Source organism: Taeniopygia guttata, chromosome Z, assembly GCF_048771995.1.
Source record: "Taeniopygia guttata chromosome Z, bTaeGut7.mat, whole genome shotgun sequence".
NCBI classification, from domain to species: domain Eukaryota; kingdom Metazoa; phylum Chordata; class Aves; order Passeriformes; family Estrildidae; genus Taeniopygia; species Taeniopygia guttata.
The window spans coordinates 10,158,216-10,173,891 of record NC_133063.1 but is presented as its reverse complement, the minus strand read 5'-3'; the positions used below and the strand labels follow the sequence as shown (position 1 = coordinate 10,173,891).

The window sequence follows — 15,676 nt, the reverse complement described above, 5'->3', positions numbered from 1 at the left end:
TAGTAGCTTCACCCAGAGTGTTCATTGCCCAAACAGAAAGGTTGTGTTTGTCCTGCTGCCCTTAATGTCTGTAGGCAACAATCACTTCTCTTGCTTACACTTTTCTGATCCCTGTCTCCTCTGACTGTTTCTTGATGTGCTTAGATTTTAGCTTAGACTTCTAGTTTTGGACAGGCCATCTGTGCTGCAGGGCTGCTTGTCCTGCTGCTGTTGTTTTTTAGGTGGTGGCGGTGTGGTGGTGTTGTTGTTTCCTGAGGGAGTGAATTGAAAGGGCGCAGTGTCCCAGAGAGTGGGGCTGCCTTTCTGATCTGCTGCACGGTGGGATCTCTTTTGAAGGGAGCATCTTTCCTTGGGATTTTTACAGAGATGCTGGTGAGCGAGGGAGATCCTGAGGCTAAATACACAGAACTGGAAACAATTGGCAGAGGGTGAGTGCAGCCACCGTTCCTTCCATATACTGTTTGTTCCTGGACTTTTTTCCTCTTGTACTGCGGAGTCCTGCACTTGCAGGGACTAAAGGACTTCTTCTTTCTCTGCGGCTGTTTTGTTTCTAGGGGTTTTGGCACGGTGTGCATGGCAGTGGAGATTGCCACAGGAGAAGAGGTAAGCGTCAAGCAGCGCCACAGCTTCTGCAGAACTGTTTTAGGACAGCATTTGATCTGTCATGTCTGGAAGAGTTTGCTTTGTTGCTGTGAAAGGGAGAATGCCAGTGGAATGATCAAGCCCCCTAGAGGTTGTCCAGCAGTTTTGCTCCATTTTTTCTGGCAGAAATTGACTTTCTGCTTGCAAGAGGTGTGTGAATAAAAATGGGGATGATCAAGTAAAGCCATGGGGGAAGTCTGTGGGAACGGTGAGTGTTGTTAGAGCTTTGAGGTGGACAGCATAGACCATGTTTCTGCCAGGTTTCCAAGGCAAAGGCTATCTGGCTCTTTGTCCTGGGAGGGGCCCAAGCAAGCGGTCTGATGTCCAGCCACAAGGCAGCTTGGCCCAGCCCAACTCTGTCACCCCATCATCACTGTCTCTGTGTTCCCCTGGTGGTTCTGTGCCACCAACTTTGGTTCATGTTTTCCATGTTGTTTTAGGTGGCCATAAAGAAAATAAGTCTCCTGGAAGAGAGCAACAGCGAGGTGTGCCTGAATGAAATCCAGATCATGCGTGGCAATAAGAATGCCAATCTTGTGACCTTTGTAGACAGGTGAGTGGTTCTGCTGTTCTGCCATGAAAGGTCATTCACATCCTGCAAGCCAGAAGTTCAGCCACTCCTTTGGCGGCTGGCAGAGGATGGAGCTGTTAATTCCTATTTCTGGGCTGATCTACAGCGTCCTGGGAGGAGATTGCATTGGGGCTGCGTTCATCTTTGCTGGCATACCTAGTTTGAAGTGTGCTTTCAAAGACCGGCCTTGGCCCTGTCTCACTGAGCCAACAGCCTCAAAGTTCCTGTCCTCTCTCCACATGGTTTTATTTGTTTTGGCATTTGATTTTTTCCCACGGGTCTCCAGTGCTGACAAAGCGCTGTAGATTGTATTTCCCTTGGCCTGTTGCATTGGTGTGGATACCAAGCAGCCTTTAGACTGCACAGAGTTCAAGCCCTGTAGAGCATTGTGAATGACTATTCCTCCTGTCTTCCTCTGAGAGAGACACAGGAGCAAGAATCCATCAGGTCATGTAAGTGCACACCTTCATCTCCAGGCTGTTGTTTCCTCCTTTCAGCTACCTGGTGGATGAGGAACTCTGGCTGGTGATGGAATACATGGACGGAGGTTCTTTACACGATGTCATTAGGGAGACTCATATGGCAGAAGGAGAGATAGCAGCTGTCTCTCGGGAGGTAAGGGATGGCGCTTGTGCTTCCCATGGCTTGGTCGGGACGGCCCTTCCAAATGGGTGATAAGGAGAGGAGAGATTTCCCCTTCCAAGCTTCCTTTCTGCATTTCTCTTACACCTGGCAGTAGCAAGAGCAGATGAAGTGCCTGCCAATGTGCCTGCCCTTCTTCTAGTGTGTTTGTGTTTGCCTCTCTAAAGCTTTGCCTGGAGCTTGTGAGTGCTGCATTCCTTCCCCACAAGAGCAAAGTGGCTGGTGGCACCATGTTGAGCAAGTGGCAAAGACAAAGAGATCCTCACAGGACTCTCACAGAGCTCAGCCTCAAAGGAGAGCCTCGCACCCCAAGTGGTGTTTGCAAAACCAGACACTGTTGTCTGGCTGCAGAGAGTACAGGCACTGCAGCTGCGCACCTTGAGTCTGTGTTTGCAGGGCACTGGCCAGAGCAACAATTGCCCTTTCCCTTTCAAAAGCAAACAGCCACGCCCTTAGAAAAGCTCTGCTGTCCTCGTGTTGGAGCAGCCAGCTCTGCTGCCTTTGCCAGCAGCCTGGCCTGCCGTGGCTCCGCATCCCCCAGGAAGTCAGTCTTGCAGGTGTGCCACTGCCCTGCTTGTGGGACGCAATCCACTCAGGCTCGTGTTTCTTTTTCCTCTCTCAGTGCCTGCAAGGCCTGGATTTCCTTCACTCCAAGCAAGTGATCCACCGAGACATCAAAAGCCACAACATTCTCCTGGGCTTGGACGGCTCTGTCAAGTTGGGTGGGTGTTGCTGGCCAGGCTCAGCCGTGGCGGGCTGCGGTGTGGGGCTGCCTTTGGGTGCTGCCGCTTCCCTGGTGCCTGTGGCAGTGCAGGCTGCCCTGCTGCGAGCGCAGAGCACAGCCACAAGGTGCAGGGAGCTGTAGCTGGGCAGAAGGGGTCAGGAGTGCCTTTGGCTTGTGTGTGTCCCTTCCCCAGCAAGGCAGCAGCAGTCTAATAGCTTCAGGGGACTAAAAGCCACTGCCTGAAGTCGGGGGCTTTTGCAAAGTGGCCAATTGCGTATTTCCTCAGCTGCAGGCTCGAGGAATAGCAGCATGCCCCTGGTACAGCTGGATTCCACACTGCCTTCTTAGACATCGATTCAGTGGGGAATTCTTTTCTTTGCTTTCCTTTTTCACGCTGGCATGATGTGAGTGTTTTTTCTCCTCAGCTGATTTTGGCCTTGCTGCTCAGCTCACCGCTGAGCAGAGGAAACGAAGATCAGCTGTTGGGACTACTCACTGGATGGCGCCAGAAATTTTCACAGGGAAGCCCTACGGCCCCAAAGTGGACATCTGGTCCTTTGGCATTGTGGGGATCGAGATGGTGGAAGGATCACCTCCTTACCTGATGAACACCTCCCGCACGGTACGCTGCAACTACCCTCAGATGCTCCTGTCACTCTGACTAAATCTACTCCCATTCTGCTGCCTGGGAAGCTGGCTAACACCTGACAATGATAGGTGCCAGGCTGCATAGTCTCTTATGCTTCTTGCCCAGATGATCCCCTTGGCATTTCATCATGAATGACACAAGAAAATCACAATGCCTTTTCCTTGATGGAAGCTTTGCCTAAGAGAGCAGTGAGCAGCTTTACCTAAAGGAGCAGTGAGCTGCATTTTATGGGAGGAATCCTTGGAAATAGTAAAGTTGGATTAAAGTCTGTCTTCCACCTCGCCTGTAGAGCTGGTGTCAGTGCTGAGAGAAGCAAAGTGTGCTGCTGCTGATGGAGTTGCTCCTAATTCCATCAGCCAATGAAATCAGGGGTCAAGGCAAGAGCCTTTGCATGTTGGACTGGCTACGGCTGCCTCTGGCTTTGGGTTCTTTTAGTAGGGGTAGGAAAGGTATCTCCCTCCCTCTGGCAGGGAGTAAAGAGCCACTGGGGAGTGGAGCTTGTCCAGTGAGGTCTGTGTGAGCAGTTTGGCGTGTGAAGGAGGCAGGTGGAGCGTGGCATTTCCTTCTTCTCCAGGTTCAGCAGCTGATAAGCACCAGGGGCACCCCGAAGCCTCAGAAGCCCAGGCAACAGTCGGCTTGGCTGCGAGACTTTCTGTGCTGCTGCCTGGAGACGGACGAGGACAGGCGCTGGTCTGCCCAGGAACTTCTGCAGGTAAAAGGCAAAGCGGCTGCCGGGTGCGCCAGCCGCCCGCTGCCAGGGGCTCCTCGTCTGCTCAAGTCCAAGGCGGCAGATGGGCCCTGCTCCTGAGAATCTCCAGTCTGGGGGCTTTTCAAAGGAAAACAGAGGAGAATCCCGGCCTGGCATGGGTTGGAAGGAGCCTTTCCAGGTCACCTAGACCAAATCTCCTTCAGCTGAAGCCATCTGGGTTAATGGATTTTTGGGATTGGGAGTCATGTTTGGCTCATGTGGCATGGTCCTGGATGTGGAGACAGAGGTGCACAGAATGCCCTCCTTTGTGTATCTTTCTGCTTGCCAGAGAAAGCCAGTTTCAGCCTGAGAGGGGAGTAGAAATTAATGTCTTCTTTTTCTCTTTGGGCAGCATCCTTTTGTAACCTCAGCCAAGCCGACCTCCAGCCTGACGCCTCTGATCATGGCGACGCAGCAGTTTATGGCCGACAGGAGATACTAGCCCTGCAAGAGGCCATTGGTGTTTTTTGTAGTTTCTAGTTTCTAGTTAATAGCTCGTAGTTTCTAGTTTGTTTAGACTGATAGTGTAAATAAATACGATAATACATAAAACCTTCACTGTGCTGGAAGCTTCCCTTTGTTCTCACGATGTGCATAAGCTCTAAATTTGCTTCTGAATGGTCAGGTGTTTCTTAAATGTGGGAAAAGCCATATATGGGGTTTGTGGCATGGTCTGGAAGTGGGCAAAGGTCTTCTGACCTTGGTGCCTCCAGGCCAAAACCTCTAGTGGAGAGACAGGCTGGCAGCAGTGACTAGAGGAGCAGAGTGGGGCAAAATGGAGCAGAGCAGTGGTGGCAGTGCAGGGCATGCTGCTGTGGCTGTGGTTGTGTTGCAGCTCTTGGGAAAGGTTGGGAGTGTCTGTGCTGCTGTGGGCAGAGGGGGAGGGAGCCGGGCTTCTCCACAGGCTCGGGCACAGGTGAGCGTCCCGTGGGAAGGCAAGTTCTGCCACGGGAACTAAGGCCAACATGTGGGAGTGAAGACTTGTGCAGTTCGGAGCTGCGTGAGCCACTGTGGAGGCCTGTGGGCCTGCAGGAGGACTTCTTGGGGCTATGCCCTGGAAGAATGTCCTTTAGATTTTAACCTTTCCCTTATCTTGTCCCCTAGACTTTAAACTCTCCCATGGACTCCGGTTTTTTGTTTCAATGTACATTTGATACATTATTAGTATATAATATATAGATATAGATATAATATATAGATATTGTATAGATATCTATATATATATAGATATATAGTCATCATATAGTGATGATTCAAAATCATTTACTGTGCGATGTTTTGTGGCAATTGACAGTATATTTGATGATCATTTAAATTTAAATTTTAGTTGCACAATATTTAACAGACTTCCTTTTCCAGTTTTCGTATTCATCCACCACGTCCCTGTACCCACTATCCTTGGGAAGGACAGGACTGGAGATGGAACCTGCTCAAGAGCAGAGGCCAGCCACCAGCCATCTGCCATCTGCCCTTCTTTTCCGTGCCCTTGCCAGGAAGGCACTGGCCATGCCTCCCCAGATTCTACCCTAACCCACTTTGTGACAGCCCTCAACCCTGCTCCTGCTTTCCTGTTGTATTAGCAGTCCCCGATTGTGGAGTTGTGTTTTTATACTTTATTGTATTTTCATTGTATTTCGATTTTAAAATGGTTTATCCCCTTGAACCCCTCTGTGCCCCTTTGGTTTATCCCTAGTTTTCCCATCCCTCCTCAAGTGTCCATCACCCTCTAAGTACAGAGACATTCCCCTGTCTCCTCCCAGATGCCTTGTCCGTCACTCGGTGTGCCTTCCCTTACATCTTGAAGCTTCCATCCAGAGCGTCAGGTGGTTGGGTGAGGGCCTGGGGCCCCTTCCCCTTTCCTCCCTCATTGGATACCCTCATTGTCAGTTTGTACAACAGTCACTCCTTACTGTTTTCTCATTGGCGAGTCAGTTCTCCTCCTTCTCTGTATTTAACTGGTGGTTTGCACCTCTCTGGTGCTCTTGTCAGCAGGTTGTGATCAGGTGCAGTTGGGCTCTTTGCCGCCTCCATAAAGCTTTGGAGTTCTACCCCTGACAAGAAACTCTTTGTTATTCGCCAGTGGGATCAGCTACGCCTTGGGAGCAATGGAGGCACTCCCAAAAGCCCATCCAGGTCCAGCAGGGAGTGCTTCTTGCTGCCCTACTCGCCCCTTGGAGAGCTAGCTTGGGCTGAGTGGACTGGAGATCAGTGGTTGGGGGCGAGGACGCGGCAGATGGTGGCAGCAGCGATGGTGATGGGTGTCTCTCCCTGCAGAGCTCTGTTTGGCACTGCCGCTACCATCAGTCTGCCACGCTGGGTGTGCGCGTGGGAATCGGATCTGCCGCTCCACTGCCTCTTCCTACCACCCTGCTGGGCTCCACTGGGCTTGGCTGGACTCCCTTTTGGCTTGGCTGAACTCACTTGGTATCAGTGTCAGCACTCTGGACTGCACTGTTCTGCTGGAGCGGAAAAACAGTCCCACGTGCCACCCTGGCCCTGATGGTTTCAGTTGTGTGTCAGAGCTGTCACTTCCGTGCCACTCATCTCAACCCCGTGGCCTAAAAAATACTGTGGAAGGACAGAACTGGGAGGGGAATGGTGGTGGTGCTTTGGTCCCAAGGCCTCTCTGCTAGAGGGAGCCAGAAAGAAGGATCCCCCTTGCATTTGTGGTCATGGCATTTCCTTGCTGAAATCACACCCATGGCTGTGATGTAAAATGAATAAACAGTGCTGAAAGATCCATGACCTGGTCTCTGTAGCTAGGAGAAACCTCTAAATGTAATTGAAGTAGTGCTTCTCCTTGTTTGCTGCTTTCCTGAACTGAGCAAGGTCCAACTGGAAGAAGCCTTCTGGTTTTTGCTCAGAAGCATTAGTGGCCAAAGAGCACTGATGTGGTTCCTCACATCCCGCTCCCTTCTCAGTGCTCAATTTCTCCAGGTGGGCTGTAGGGGATTAGTGTGTTCTTGGAGTTACTCTTAGATGCCTTGAGCAGTAGCTTATGGACTAGGAGGGCTTTTTGTCTTGCTTTGTAGCAGAGGAGAGCTTTGCAGGCTTTTTTTGGCCTGAGCTGTAGGGAAGATCTGGTTCCCTGCACTCTGTGAGTTCACAAACCAGCCCAGGGTGGCTGCTATTGTGATGTCAGAGGCCGCATCCCAGCGTTGCCAAGGCAAAGCTGCTGTGCCCAGGCCCGGCAGGGCTCAGTGAGCAGAGCAGCTCTGTGGCACGCTGACTGCAGGCGGAACCTGCTGATCGCCGAGGTCTCTGCCAGCAGGACTCGCAGGATTTTTGGTTTTTCCCCGCAGGCGTTGTCTGGTGCAGACTTGGGCAGCGCTGCTCAGGCCATGGAGAGAGTGTGTGCTGCAGTTTGCACGGCTTTCTCCGTGGCCTATTCTGGGTACTTTTTCACCCAGCTGGCACGTAAGTGGACGGTTTTGTGCAGTGTGGCATATGGACACCAAAATGCCACCAAGAGGCCTTGAGTTGGGTAAAGCTGCTGTCAGCAGCTGCAGCTAAGAAGGGGGTGTCTCTAGCCAGAGGGGCCTGGGCAGCATTTGTAATGTAGCCTGCAGGGGCTCCGCTCCTCCCGTGGCATAGCCTGTGCCCATGGGGTCTGGAATCTCCTCAGTTTGCTGGCTCAAGCCAGACAACTTCCAAGATAGGAGGACTGGGAGAGCTTGGCAGCAGTCCTTGGAAAAGCTGTGCACTGCTCTCCAGCACTGAGGGAAAGTCTCTCAGTTCAAGTCTTCTTGTCTGCATTCCCTCATCCCAGCATGTGCCTGTGGAACTTGACACTTCCTGAGTGCTAAAAGAGCTATTCCTTCTGGGGTGAAATCACGGGATCAGCTTGGAAAAGGCCTCTGAGATGGACATTTTAGAGCAGTTCTTGTATGCTCCTGAACCCAGGAGCTGTTCCTGCGCTGTGTCACCACAGAACTGCCACCATGGCTAAAGGGGACTTGGGTGAAGCTTTGTTGGGGAAGGGTTTTCAGTAAGCTCATGGCAATTGCTGCATGCAATCCCTTCAGAAACCTGAAGTCCAGGGAAGGGAGGAGCTGTAGCTCCTGCTGGGTGGGGTGGGGCAGAAGCTGGAATGCCTGTTGCAGAACCACTGGGACTTTCTCAGTCTCGAGTTTCTATGGGTTGAGAGGCCAAAGAGGACAAAGGGTAGACACGAGGCAGTAGTTTGTGCTGTTGCCTTGCTGTGTGACACAAGGGTTGCTGCTGGAGTGATGGAGTGAAAGCAGAATGCTCTGTCTTTGGTTGCTGACTATTTGGTGGGCTTGCCCAGCACAGGCAGTTTCCTTACAGCATCTGCTTCTTTTTCCCTTTTGTCTTGCAGGTCACATCACCCGTGCCTGGAGAGAATCCGCTCCTTGGGTGAGTGGGAAAGGAACCTTTGATGTTGGTAGCATTTGACAATTGTGGAGCAAGCTGTGAGTTGGGCTTGGTGCAGTCCAGTGCCAGCCTGGTTGGATGGATGAAAGAACAGTCCAGGCTCTTTGCAGCAGCAGCAGCAGCAGCAGCAGCAGCAGCAGCAGCAGCAGCAGCAGCAGCTGCAGCAGCAGCAGCAGCAGAATCTGCAGGAGGAGTTGGATCCCAGGCTGTTTCTCCAGTTCCTTTTCAGAGCTTTTAAGCAGCTGAAAGTGGGGTTGCTTGGTCCTTGAAGCCATGATGGAAGTTCTCCTGTACAAGAGAGTGCAGTCCCATCTAACTGGCCCATTTGACTTGAGTTTGAACAATTAGAATGCCATTTCTCTGCAGATGATTTCTCCTTAGTGCATCTGGCTCCAGAGCTGAATAGAGAGGTTCCCTGTCCCTGACACTGCTGTCTATCTGCAGAGCCCAAAACAGACCTCTGAGCCTCCTCTGGATGCATGTCTTCCTGAAGAAGAGACCAAAGGGGAGGAAGATTCCCACCAAAGTGCACCTGCTGCCACTGCAGGGCCTGAGCATCCAGCATCAGTAAGTGGCAGCTCTGGCTAGTCCTGTGGCTGGAGCAAAGCAGAGCTGCAAGTTTCTGAGCAGACAGCACCTGCCCTGCCTGGCTGAAGATGCTGAGGACTGGAATCTTTCCAGCTCTCCCAGAGCACTTCCCCCAGCCTGTGAGGCCTGGAGAAGGGGTGTGGAACTTGGATGTTTAGGCATCACTTCCCTACTGTTCTGACAGGGGCTGGGAATTTTTCTCAGCAAGAGACAAGGGGTAGCAATAGGATGTCTTTGGATGCTCCTGGGGTACAAGTGAGGCCCTCTGTGCCCAGGGGCTGTGCAGGCTCCTTGTCCCCAGTGAAGAGAGTAGAGCAAAGGTGCAGTTCACAGCCTTGCAGGATATGAGGAGACACTGTCCCCAGAAGGGACCTGGCCCTCCGCACAGAACAGGCAAAGTCAGCAGCTAAAGGAACAGCTGAGATGCAGCGGGGCCTGTAGCTGAAGAGACGTAAGGCTCTGAATGACAGGTTCTTTCCTGACCCTCCTGCTGCTGTCTGTGCACAGAGCACAAGGGCAGCGCCAGCACCTGCTCCGGCTGCCTCTGCACCCGAGGAAGAGGCTGAAGAGGAGGAAGGTGCCAATGAACCTGCCCCTTCTGTCAGCCTGCGGCCTGAGCAGCCAGCATCAGTAAGTGCCTGTTTGGGTTAGCAGTGCCTTTGGTGACATTTTGTCCCTGATGTAAAAGCAGGCTATGGGTTCGGGGCCTTGAGCTGGAGAAGTGGGCTGCAAAAGCTGAGAGGTGAAGAGCCCTGGATGTGGCCAGCAGCATCTTCCTCAGGGCTTGCATTTGAAATGAGATCGGAGGGGCATCTTGGCCAGGCACATTTGTGACCCAAATTAATTTCTTGTCCCAGAGCTCCAGCTCCTCTGTCGTGGCACCTGCACAAGCTGCAGCTGAAGAAGCCTCCAGTGCCAAAGCTGGAAACTCAAGCAGGAGCAGCTCGTGCACCTGGAGCACGACTAGTTCCTCTGGAAGCAGGGAGCTGCTGGGAGAGAGGACAGAGGACAAGTGCCTGGCCATGCTGAGTACGTCCTTTGTGACCCTTGTGTGCCGCAGCAGTGCCTGGTGTGTGTGTGCGTGTGTCAGCAAGAGCTGTCCCAGCTCCTGTTCCTCCTCAGCTGAGTGCCAGCTCCTGAGGCCTCCCCACAGGAGCTGTTGCTGTGCTCTGAGGTGGGGAGGGATCTCTGGGCTGCTGCTCCTGCCTCGGAGGGCAGCTGGGCCTGGTTTGGCCTTGCCTGAGCTTCCCTCTAGGCAAAAGGCAGAGCAGAGATTGTTTCTGGCTGAGCAGGAGGCTGTGACCGAGCAAATGAGGAGGCCTCCAGGAGCTCCTGTGGGGCCCAGCTCCTGTGGGGCACGGCCAAGGTCATCTTCAGAGCTCAGCCTGTCCTAAAAACTGAGGGACCTCATTCCTAAGGCTCATCACAGTAGGGTAGAACATCAGCTGCTGCTCTTGAGCGGCAGAAGGGCCTTGTTTAGGCAAAGTCCTGCTTCAAGCTGGAGTTCTTAGCTTTGCTGTAGGCACTTTGCAATATTCTTCCTGTTCTGGAAAGGGCAGCTGTTGATAAAAATGGATTGCAGAACCCAAGATGCCTTGCATGTTTTCAAGGATTTAATCTTTTGTTGAATGTCCCAGAGTGTTCATTGCCCGAACAGAAAGGTTGTGTTTGTCCTGCTGCCTGCCTTAATGTCTGTAGGCAACAATCACTTCTCTTGCTTACACTTTTCTGATCCCTGTCTCCTCTGACTGTTTCTTGATGTGCTTAGATTTTAGTTTAGACTTCTAGTTTTGGACAGGCCATCTGTGCTGCAGGGCTGCTTGTCCTGCTGCTGTTGTTTTTTAGGTGGTGGTGGTGTGGTGCTGTTGTTGTTTCCTGAGGGAGTGAGTTGAAAGGACGCAGTGTCCCAGAGAGTGGGGCTGCCTTTCTGATCTGCTGCAGGGTGGGATCTCTTTTGAAGGGAGCATCTTTCCTTGGGATTTTTACAGAGATGCTGGTGAGCGAGGGAGATCCTGAGGCAAAATACACAGAACTGGAAACAATTGGCAGAGGGTGAGTGCAGCCACAGTTCTTTCCATTTACTCTTTGTCCCTGGACTTTTTTCCTCTTGTACTGTGGAGTCCTGCACTTGCAGGGACTAAAGGACTTCTTCTTTCTCTGTGGCCGTTTTGTTTCTAGGGGTTTTGGCACGGTGTGCATGGCAGTGGAGACTGCCACAGGAGAAGAGGTAAGCGTCAAGCAGCGCCACAGCTTCTGCAGAACTGTTTTAGGACAGCATTTGATCTGTCATGTCTGGAAGAGTTTGCTTTGTTGCTGTGAAAGGGAGAATGCCAGTGGAATGATCAAGCCCCCTAGAGGTTGTCCAGCAGTTTTGCTCCATGTTTTCTGGCAGAAATTGACTTTCTGCTTGCAAGAGGTGTGTGAATGAAAATGGGGATGATCAAGTAAAGCCATGGGAAAGTCTGTGGGAACGGTGAGTGTTGTTAGAGCTTTGAGGTGGACAGCATAGACCATGTTTCTGCCAGGTTTCCAAGGCAAAGGCTATCTGGCTCTTTGTCCTGGGAGGGGCCCAAGCAAGCGGTCTGATGTCCAGCCACAAGGCAGCTTGGCCCAGCCCAGCTCTGTCACCCCATCATCACTGTCTCCGTGTTCCCCTGGTGGTTCTGTGCCACCAACTTTGGTTCGTGTTTTCCATGTTGTTTTAGGTGGCCATAAAGAAAATAAGTCTCCTGGAAGAGAGCAACAGCGAGGTGTGCCTGAATGAAATCCAGATCATGCGTGGCAATAAGAATGCCAATCTTGTGACCTTTGTAGACAGGTGAGTGGTTCTGCTGTTCTGCCATGAAAGGTCATTCACATCCTGCAAGCCAGAAGTTCAACCACTCCTTTGGTGGCTGGCAGAGGATGGAGCTGTTAATTCCTATTTCTGGGCTGATCTACAGCGTCCTGGGAGGAGATTGCATTGGGGCTGCGTTCATCTTTGCTGGCATACCTAGTTTGAAGTGTGCTTTCAAAGACCGGCCTTGGCCCTGTCTCACTGAGCCAACAGCCTCAAAGTTCCTGTCCTCTCTCCACATGGTTTCATTTGTTTTGGCATTTGATTTTTTCCCACGGGTCTTCAGTGCTGACAAAGCGCTGCAGATTGTATTTCCCTTGGCCTGTTGCATTGGTGTGGATACCAAGCAGCCTTTAGACTGCACAGAGTTCAAGCCCTGTAGAGCATTGTGAATGACTGTTCCTCCTGTCTTCCTCTGAGAGAGACACAGGAGCAAGAATCCATCAGGTCATGTAAGTGCACACCTTCATCTCCAGGCTGTTGTTTCCTCCTTTCAGCTACCTGGTGGATGAGGAACTCTGGCTGGTGATGGAATACATGGACGGAGGTTCTTTACACGATGTCATTAGGGAGACTCATATGGCAGAAGGAGAGATAGCAGCTGTCTCTCGGGAGGTAAGGGATGGCGCTTGTGCTTCCCATGGCTTGGTCGGGACGGCCCTTCCAAATGGGTGATAAGGAGAGGAGAGATTTCCCCTTCCAAGCTTCCTTTCTGCATTTCTCTTACGCCTGGCAGTAGCAAGAGCAGATGAAGTGCCTGCCAATGTGCCTGCCCTTCTTCTAGTGTGTTTGTGTTTGCCTCTCTAAAGCTTTGCCTGGAGCCTGTGAGTGCTGCATTCCTTCCCCACAAGAGCAAAGTGGCTGGTGGCACCATGTTGAGCAAGTGGCAAAGACAAAGAGATCCTCACAGGACTCTCACAGAGCTCAGCCTCAAAGGAGAGCTTTGCACCCCAAGTGGTGTTTGCAAAACCAGACACTGTTGTCTGGCTGCAGAGAGTACAGGCACTGCAGCAGTGCACCTTGAGTCTGTGTTTGCAGGGCACTGGCCAGAGCAACAATTGCCCTTTCCCTTTCAAAAGCAAACAGCCACGCCCTTAGAAAAGCTCTGCTGTCCTCGTGTTGGAGCAGCCAGCTCTGCTGCCTTTGCCAGCAGCCTGGCCTGCCGTGGCTCACCAACCCCCAGGAAGTCAGTCTTGCAGGTGTGCCACTGCCCTGCTTGTGGGACGCAATCCACTCAGGCTCGTGTTTCTTTTAACCCTCTCTCAGTGCCTGCAAGGCCTGGATTTCCTTCACTCCAAGCAAGTGATCCACCGAGACATCAAAAGCCACAACATTCTCCTGGGCTTGGACGGCTCTGTCAAGTTGGGTGGGTGTTGCTGGCCAGGCTCAGCCGTGGCGGGCTGCGGTGTGGGGCTGCCTTTGGGTGCTGCCGCTTCCCTGGTGCCTGTGGCAGTGCAGGCTGCCCTGCTGCGAGCGCAGAGCACAGCCACAAGGTGCAGGGAGCTGTAGCTGGGCAGAAGGGGTCAGGAGTGCCTTTGGCTTGTGTGTGTCCCTTCCCCAGCAAGGCAGAAGCAGTCTAATAGCTTCAGGGGACTAAAAGCCACTGCCTGAAGTCGGGGGCTTTTGCAAAGTGGCCAATTGCGTATTTCCTCAGCTGCAGGCTCAAAGAATAGCAGCATGCCCCTGGTACAGCTGGATTCCACACTGCCTTCTTAGACATCGATTCAGTGGGGAATTCTTTTCTTTGCTTTCTTTTTCAAGCTGGCTGGATCTGAGTGTTTTTTCTCCTCAGCTGATTTTGGCCTTGCTGCTCAGCTCACCGCTGAGCAGAGCAAACGGAGTTCAGCTGTTGGGACTACGCACTGGATGGCGCCAGAAATTTTCACAAGGAAGCCCTACGGCCCCAAAGTGGACATCTGGTCCTTTGGCATTGTGGGGATCGAGATGGTGGAAGGAGCACCTCCTTACCTGATGAACACCTCTCGCACGGTACGCTGCAACTACCCTCAGATGCTCCTGTCACTCTGACTAAATCTATTCCCATTCTGCTGCCTGGGAAGCTTGCTAACACCTGACAATGATAGGTGCCAGGCTGCATAGTCTCTTATGCTTCTTGCCCAGATGATCCCCTTGGCATTTCATCATGAATAGCACAAGAAAATCACTATGCCTTTTCCTTGATGGAAGCTTTGCCTAAGAGAGCAGTGAGCAGCTTTACCTAAAGGAGCAGTGAGCTGCATTTTATGGGAGGAATCCTTGGAAATAGTAAAGTTAGATTAAAGTCTGTCTTCCACCTCGCCTGTAGAGCTGGTGTCAGTGCTGAGAGAAGCAAAGTGTGCTGCTGCTGATGGAGTTGCTCCTAATTCCATCAGCCAATTAAATCAGGGATCAAGGCAAGAGCCTTTGCATGTTGGACTGGCTACGGCTGCCTCTGGCTTTGGGTTCTTTTAGTAGGGGTAGGAAAGGTATCTCCCTCCCTCTGGCAGGGAGTAAAGAGCCACTGGGGAGTGGAGCTTGTCCAGTGGGGTCTGTGTGAGCAGTTTGGCGTGTGAAGGAGACAGGTGGAGCGTGGCATTTCCTTCTTCTCCAGGTTCAGCAGCTGATAAGCACCAGGGGCACCCCGAAGCTGCAGAAGCCCAGGCAACAGTCGGCTTGGCTGCGAGACTTTCTGTGCTGCTGCCTGGAGACGGACGAGGACAGGCGCTGGTCTGCCCAGGAACTTCTGCAGGTAAAAGGCAAAGCGGCTGCCGGGTGCGCTGGCCGCCCGCTGCCAGGGGCTCCTCGTCTGCTCAAGTCCAAGGCGGCAGATGGGCCCTGCTCCTGAGAATCTCCAGTCTGGGGGCTTTTCAAAGGAAAACAGAGGAGAATCCCGGCCTGGCATGGGTTGGAAGGAGCCTTTCCAGGTCGCCTAGACCAAATCTCCTTCAGCTGAAGCCATCTGGGTTAATGGAATTGTGGGATTGGGAGCCATGTTTGGCTCATGTGGCATGGTCCTGGATGTGGAGACAGAGGTGCACAGAATGCCCTCCTTTGTGTATCTTTCTGCTTGCCAGAGAAAGCCAGTTTCAGCCTGAGAGGGGAGTAGAAATTAATGTCTTCTTTTTCTCTTTGGGCAGCATCCTTTTGTAACCTCAGCCAAGCCGACCTCCAGCCTGACGCCTCTGATCATGGCAACGCAGCAGTTTATGGCCGACAGGAAATACTAGCCCTGCAAGAGGCCATTGGTGTTTTTTGTAGTTTCTCGTTTCTAGTTGATAGCTCGTAGTTTCTAGTTTGTTTAGACTGATAGTGTAAATAAATACGATAATACATAAAACCTTCACTGTGCTGGAAGCTTCCCTTTGTTCTGTGCATACGCTATAAATTTGCTTCTGAATGGTCAGGTGTTTCTTAAATGTGGGAAAAGCCATATATGGAGTTTGTGGCATGGTCTGGAAGTGGGCAAAGGTCTTCTGACCTTGGTGCCTCCAGGCCAAAACCTTTAGTGGATAGACAGGCTGGCAGCAGTGACTAGAGGACCAGAGTAGAGCAAAACGGAGCAGATGAGTGGTGTCAGTGCTGGGCATGCTGCTGTGGCTGTGGTTGTGTTGCAGCTCTTGGGAAAGGTTGGGAGTGTCTGTGCTGCTGTGGGCAGAGGGGGAGGGAGCCGGGCTTCTCCACAGGCTCATGCGCAGGTGTGACTCCACTTCTGGGAAGGCTTGCATGGTCCCTCAAGCCTTCCTCTGACCTTGAGTGAAGTCTTGGTAGGCTCTTGCTCCAAGAGTCCCTCTCAGAGCTGGGGCAAAGGCTCCAGGCCAACCCTCTTGCAAGGCAGATGCCAACCCCTGCAGCCACTGTACTCCAAAGGAGCTTGGTGCCAGCCCCTGGTGCTTCTCTAGGGG

The 15,676-nt window shown here is 52.3% G+C and overlaps 1 protein-coding gene across 1 annotated transcript; it reads left to right on the top strand.

The window, feature by feature from the left end:
- Positions 1–10,949: 10,949 nt before the first annotated feature.
- LOC140681825 (serine/threonine-protein kinase PAK 3-like) lies at positions 10,950–15,001 on the top strand. Its single transcript, XM_072922318.1, has 8 exons — positions 10,950–11,011; positions 11,138–11,186; positions 11,665–11,777; positions 12,293–12,410; positions 13,062–13,161; positions 13,588–13,784; positions 14,386–14,523; positions 14,912–15,001. The coding sequence occupies exons 1-8, from the start codon at positions 10,950–10,952 to the stop codon at positions 14,999–15,001; spliced, it is 867 nt and encodes a 288-aa protein (XP_072778419.1).
- Positions 15,002–15,676: the final 675 nt, after the last annotated feature.

Excerpts from the sequence above, each read along its gene's own strand:
- LOC140681825 (XM_072922318.1), top strand. The coding sequence starts at position 10,950 with ATGCTGGTGAGCGAGGGAGATCCTGAGGCAAAATACACAGAACTGGAA. Across the intron at positions 11,187-11,664 it reads AGACTGCCACAGGAGAAGAG|GTGGCCATAAAGAAAATAAG; the intron begins GTAAGCGTCAAG and ends ATGTTGTTTTAG. Across the intron at positions 13,785-14,385 it reads TGATGAACACCTCTCGCACG|GTTCAGCAGCTGATAAGCAC; the intron begins GTACGCTGCAAC and ends CTTCTTCTCCAG.